The sequence below is a fragment of the Pygoscelis adeliae genome, unplaced genomic scaffold (assembly GCF_000699105.1).
Source record: "Pygoscelis adeliae isolate BGI_AS28 unplaced genomic scaffold, ASM69910v1 Scaffold346, whole genome shotgun sequence".
Taxonomy (NCBI): Eukaryota; Metazoa; Chordata; class Aves; order Sphenisciformes; family Spheniscidae; genus Pygoscelis; species Pygoscelis adeliae.
Window position 1 is genome coordinate 146,610 of NW_008824902.1, and position 6,339 is coordinate 152,948.

The following is a 6,339-nucleotide window of genomic DNA, read 5'->3' on the forward strand; positions in this document are numbered from 1 at the left end:
GAGCTGCTTTGCAGGGCTGTGGGGGAAGGCCTGCAGGAAGGGGAGGTTTGCTGAGGACACACAGGGGGAGGGAAGAGAAGATCTGGGCCTGACATACCTTGCTCATGTGCTAATTTGGGACCTATTACTCCAGTGCTGGGACAAGTTTATGGCAGATTTATGTTCCTAGTAGCTTGGGCCTACAAGACCAGGGGCCAGGCTGGGGAGGGCAGCAACCAGGAGCTGAGGGGTGAGGATGGCAGAAAGATGGCCGTGCCAGGGAAGAGCTTTGTCAAGGCTCCCCTCTGCTGCTTTCACTCACCTAGCAGGGCTGGGCAGCAAGGGACTACAGAGCTACCTCCTTTGCTTTCTCTCTCCCAGGGCACTCAAAGCTCTCTGGAGTTACCTGACCCAGAAGGGAGTTAATAGCGAGGCCATCTGGGAGAAGATTAAGGACATCGTTATCAAAACCATCATTGCGTGAGTCCTGGCACCCCTTGCTCTGTGCCTGGCTGTGGGGTGCACCCTGGCCACTCTGGCTCTCCAGTCCCCTCTCAGCCCAGTCCTTTTGCTCTTAATCTAAATGCTACCACCGCTGTTGGCTTCAGTATTTCTCTCTGGATCCTTCCTTTCATCCTGTTACTTATGCTCATGCTGCAGTAGCTGCAATGGGTAAATAGACCTTACATTTCCTGGGTCTGCCTGCAGTGCAGGGGGGAGGCCAGGAGGGTGCGGTGTACCCAACACTCTGCCCAGCTTGCCACCCGCTCCCCTGCTTGGCCAGGGTGCCTGAGAAGAAAGATCCCCTGGTGCAGGATGGATCTTGTGTTCAGAGATCATGCCTGACAGAGCAGGGATGCTCAGGATGCAATGCTGGATCCATATGCAGTGCAGCAGCAGCAGCTCACAGGCCTGCGTTGGTCCCTCAGCCCACCCGCTCCTGCACCATGTGGCTGCATACGCTCTCAGAACTGGCAGCGTGTGCTGTGAATAGCCAGAGCTCTGCTGTGTCCGACTGTTGGAAACAAGTGTTTTTCCTTGGCTTGCAGATCTGAGCCCTATGTGAACAGCCTGGTGAAGATGTACGTGCGGCGGCCGTACTGTTGCCATGAGCTGTTTGGGTTTGATATCATGCTGGATGAAAACCTCAAGCCCTGGATCTTAGAGGTCAACATTTCCCCAAGGTAAAGCAGATTCTGAGTCACAGCAGAGTGGGTAATGGCCTTTCTTTTACCACAAAGTGAATATGGCTCATGATGTACCCTGCACCCTGTGCTGAAAGACTGTGGGCTTTGCAGCCTCCCTGTCCAGATTGCAGGAATCAAAAGTCCTCCCTGTCTGCGAAAGCAACATCCATCCGCAGCTCAGAAAGCTTCGCTGGGCATGCTCCAGCTAGAGCCAGGGAAGAGTACATTAAAAAAGGAAGGCCAAGGAGGGATGTGTCATGTAGGGAATGGGTGATGGCACAGATTTCTTCTTTGTGTGGGCAGAAGTGATCAGCGGCTCCACTGCCTCATGCACTGTTCCTTGCTTGCTGACGGCACCCGTCTGCGCAGCGTTGGCTGCTCAGGCAGAGCCGGGAGCTGCAGTGTTTCTGAGCACAGTCTCTCCTGCCTGCGAGAGTGGATGGGCATGAGCTGGACACAGAGCTGTGATCCCAGACGGGGCTCTGGGGATGGATTTGCAGGTTTCCAGCAAATCTGGGAAGAGGTGAAGAAATGAACCCTTTCAGGTGGGGAGCCCCCATTCAAAGAGCTGTTGTCAGGATTTTTCTCTCAATGTCTCATGGCTGTCTGTGATGAGGTGAGGGACAGGCTGGGTTTCGTATCCCGGTCAGTATTAACCCAGGGAGTGATCTCAGGGCCATGGGGCTCGGCACCTCCATTCTAGCGCCCAGACTGCTGTGATGCTTCCTCCCCACAGCCTCCACTCCAACTCCCCGCTGGACGTGAGCATCAAGGGCCAGATGATCCGGGACCTCCTCAACCTTGCCGGCTTCGTTCTGCCCAGCACGGACAGTGTGGCCTCAAGGCCACAGACAAGTGGCTCTACCTGCAGGTCAGCCCCCTTCTCTGTCAGAGAGGCAGGCTTTTCTCTTGGGGGATATCATCCGGGGGCTGCTTGCAGCCCAGCAAATGCTGGTTTCTATGCTTTTGAGAGCCTGTGCTTGCTTGTCCTTCAGCTATGGGTCTGAGGGACTTGCATCATTGCCTGGGTATCTGGTTCCTGCAGTCTCTTCAAGGCAGAAGGATTTATGCCCTCTCTGCAGGTCCATAGTTGGAAGTGAGGCCAGTGAAATTTGTGCTTGCTCTGCAGTTGGTCGAGTCGTGCTCTCCTTCCCCCTGCCAGAACTAACGCGATGCTGAGCGGCACTGCCTCTCCGTTTGCTTGGAGGGCTGGCTGGCTGTGTGGGGGCTGGATCCGCTTACTCTCTACCCCAGGGCTGACGTGCTGCTGCCTTGAGCAAGAGGAGCACCTGTTATTTTGCAAAGGCTGGAGTGATCTGTTCCTTAGGCAGGACTGCAGGTGTCAGAGGCTGTAGACCTATAGGTAGGGGTGTGCACAGTCTTACCTTGCAGCTAACATGACCGTTTCTTGCATAAGGCCAATTCCTGGGCGTGTGTCCACCCAGGCCCCTGCTCCTTTTGTGTTTCACCACAGCTTGGGCTTATACTGGTTTCAAACCTGATGGTGGGGGGGAAACCAGTCCTGTTCCCTGCAGCACAGCGGCTGCTGGCCGTATGTCACTGAAGGAGCAGCTTGCTGGAATGCGCACCAGCATGCGGTGATGTATGGGCACGCTGAAAGTTGGGACTCTTGTCCTCCACCTGCCCTGTGCCTTCAGCGAAGGGAGAAGCTTGGAGCACGGGCCCGTTCCAGCCAGGGAGCTCTCACCAGCTCATCTGTGGCGCTTTGATCACACACTCATTTGCAGCTTGCGACGTTGTCCTCGGAGGGACCTGCAGGGGATTAAGCGGATCCTTAACATGGTTTAGATGATGCATTACCAGAGTTCCTGCATCCAGGGGCGAGCTTGCTTAACCATATCTCCTGCCCTGGGAAGGATATGAAGGGTTTTTTTGTATATGGGCATAATTCCAGTAGATCCGTATGTTCCCCAAGCATCGTGCAGCACAGCCTCGAGGCTCTGCTCTCCCTGTTTAGATCCGCGCACAACTAATTATTTTTGCAGCAGCAGAATAAATTAGCTGTGTTGATATTAGTGTTAAAAGGTGTTGGACAAGTATCTCCCAGACTCTGGCATCCCCAAATGGTTCAGCTGGGTGCTTAGAATAGTTTAGACGGTTGCTGGTCAGATCGTACAAAAGGCCAGATTTCCCATGGTATGTGGAGCTGGAGCTGAATTCGAGTCTTGAGAGTTCTTGGATGTTACAGGAGGAAGTTTTTGATCTAAGAGTTCTCTCCTTCCTTGCACAGTGTCAGTACCAAGTACTCATACCCTCAGCCCTCTTGTTACAGTTAGGAAGCTGCGTTCTAAGCGGGATGTAAACATGAGATCCCACCAGGCTTCAGGTGGGAATTGGGTCACGATGTGTCTTTGGCCCTCTTGTGTCGTATGTGGGTATGAGGTGATGGTTCACCTTTTGGATGAAGGAACGCTGAAATGCCTTAGCGAGGAGCTGGCAGGACCTTCCCTGTTCCCCTGCCCACATCCTTCCTGGGTCCTGTGCTGATACACAAAGCTGTGGGTGCATCACTGATCTCGGAACTAGTGAAATCCTTGGAGGAAGCGTTCTCTCCTCCATGGCATCTTCCTGAGGGTGTCACTGCTCTCACAGAAGTTGCTGGGAGCAGCTCTGCCATGACAGGACTTTGTCTTCTCCGCTTAAATGCTCTACTGCCTCTTCTTGTGTCCTCAGTCTGGGCAGTGCTTTGAAGGAGAAGCCCAAGCCAGCATCTGAGCATTTCATAGCAGAGAAGATGAAGAAGGCCTATTACTTGACGCAGAAGATACCTGACCAGGTATGACACAATCTCCTCTGATACTTGCGCCATCCTGCCAAGCCACTGTCCCAACCAGTCCCGCATGTCTATCCCTTGTCCCTCTCCAGATTGTGCCCCTCTGTGGGGACAGACAGCTGATGGGGAGCACTTGGGCTCCAGTGGGTCACAAGACAGAAATAAACTGCATTTGCTTAAGCCACTGCTGCACTGGCTCATCTTTACGTTAAAATAGGCACATGTTGAGGGGCACGTTACCCACCAGTCTCCAAACAGGGTCTGAGCACTGCCTGTTCCTCCTCGTGTCTCTGCACAACTCTCATAGCCTTTGCCTGCTGACCCTGTGCAGGTTAGCAGGGACGCTTGCCTTGTGTGCCACCTGGCAGTGTCTGTAAGAGAGGTTGGGCTGCAGGACTGGGGATCTCCTCAGCTCTGTGCAGCATTGATGTCATCACTGAGCCTAGATTTCTTCATTTTCCACGTGGTCTGTGTCCCAAAGATCTCAGACACATGGAGACCTCTGCCTGAGAGGGTTTGAGGAGTGAGGAGGTGGGAAGGGGGACCGACAAAATGTAGTTCAGTTCGCCCTGACCCCGGGTTGCTCTTGTCTGCAGGATTTTTATTCTTCTGTCTTGGACATCCTGACCCCAGATGATGTCCGCATCCTGGTAGAGACGGAGGATGAGTATTCCCGGCGCGGGCAGTTCGAGCGGGTGTTCCCCACCCACATCTCCATGCGGTACCTGCGCTTCTTCGAGCAGCCTCGTTACTTCAATATCCTGGTGACCCAGTGGGAGCTCAAATACTACTTGAATAAACACAAAGGTAACTGCCATCCGAGAGCCTGGCGCAGTCACCTGAGTCAGGCAGGCTGTCTGCCAGTGGTCATGGGAGACTTCTGAGCTACGCATGTTGAGGGGACACTGCCTTCCTGCACACTAGCCATAGGAAATGTGTTACCCTCCCAGAGTGCTTCAGATATCACGAAAAGCTTATTCTGAGTTGATCAGAGGTGCTGACTGCTCTGGTAAACACAGCACCAGCACTTCTAGATGCCCTGAGGCTGAAGCAGGCTGGGATTCTGCCTTCAACCTGTAGCTCTGGCCTCTTATTGCATTCCTCTGCACTCTTTTGAGGGAGAAACAGCTGGGGTCGTTGGGCTTTGCTCCTTAGAGGCAATCTGTGAAGTGATGGAAAAATTGGGCCTATTCCCTGGTCTCCTGCTGCTTTCTAATTGATGAAAAACTGTCAGCGTGCACACAGAGGAATTTTTCCTAAACACTAGAAATCTAGCTATCACTTCCAGCTTTCCAGGACACAACTCTGTATTTTAATAAAAAACATCCTTTAATGAGGCACAGCTGGGCTGGACCAATTCCTTCTCACCCAGGGTTGTCTCTATCAGGGCAGCAGTAGAGGCTATTTAGGAGAGACAACCAGTGAGGTCTAGTCTGAGGGGTTAGAGAACATAAGAAGAAAGAGACTGTGGCTCAGGGCTTTCCATGCAGCATCTGATCTAGCTGCAGAGGCTTCTGCAGGAGCCGGCCCTCCACTGAGGCGACCGTATGTGTGCTCTTAGCCTGGCTGTCATGCAGAGAAAAAAAAAAAAAAGCTTTTGTCACTTTTCACTGGTGTTAAAGCAAATATCAAAGGGGTCGGCAACAGTCTTTCACAGAGAGACAGTAACCTCATAGCCCTCTCCAGCTGCGCTGTCAGCATGTGTCATCCTTTGCCTCGCTAATACCTTTGCTGGATGCTCTCCTGTCAGCTGGAAGAAAGATCCTGTCATTGTCTGCACTGAAGTGCTGCCCTGAACTTTGCCGCTCAGGCTGGGGTCCTGGTTCAGTGCTCCAGCGTCCCCGAAGCAGCCCAGAGAGCAGATTTGCTCTACCCCCTCGTTGCTCTTCACCTCTGAGCAAAACCCAACCGCCCCCAGCCCCTTCCCATTCACGTATGTTCCACGCAGCCCTCCTCTCTCCCTGGCCAGCAAGGTGCAAAGCCTGGGCTGGTGCACAGAGCCGGGGCAGGGTGCTGCCGAGCTGCCGAGCTGCCCTGCTCCCCTCAGCCCCCAACACATGGGGTTTTTTTCCAAGGTCCTGGGGCTTGCTGAAAGGTCACTGAGGAGCAGAGTTTGGGCAGCAAGGATTCCTCCTACAGCCAGGGCTGGTATCATATAGCAAAGCTCAGTAACCCCAGCTGGACAGCATCAAGTTCCTGGCCATTGCTCTGCTGGTTCTTAAAAATCTCAAGGCACCTTAGCTTGTGCTGTGGCTCTAAGGCTCTTAAAAAAGAAAACGGGAAGGGAGCAGTCCTGGATTTCTCAAGATCTCTGGATTAGTAGAGAGCAGGGAGCTTGGCTGTGGCGGGGACAGCTAGCAGGATGGGGGAGGAGGCCTT

The 6,339-nt window shown here is 53.4% G+C and overlaps 1 protein-coding gene across 1 annotated transcript in view; it reads left to right on the forward strand.

Moving 5' to 3' along the window:
- The window catches only part of TTLL4 (tubulin tyrosine ligase-like family, member 4), a 20,182-nt gene that overhangs the window by 10,726 nt on the left and 3,117 nt on the right, over nucleotides 1-6,339 (forward strand). The window contains exons 11-15 of the mRNA XM_009324847.1: nucleotides 361-459; nucleotides 1,029-1,163; nucleotides 1,903-2,037; nucleotides 3,861-3,963; nucleotides 4,557-4,767. Of these exons, the coding sequence (XP_009323122.1) occupies nucleotides 361-459; nucleotides 1,029-1,163; nucleotides 1,903-2,037; nucleotides 3,861-3,963; nucleotides 4,557-4,767 (683 nt within the window). The remainder of the gene's footprint in view (nucleotides 1-360; nucleotides 460-1,028; nucleotides 1,164-1,902; nucleotides 2,038-3,860; nucleotides 3,964-4,556; nucleotides 4,768-6,339) is intronic.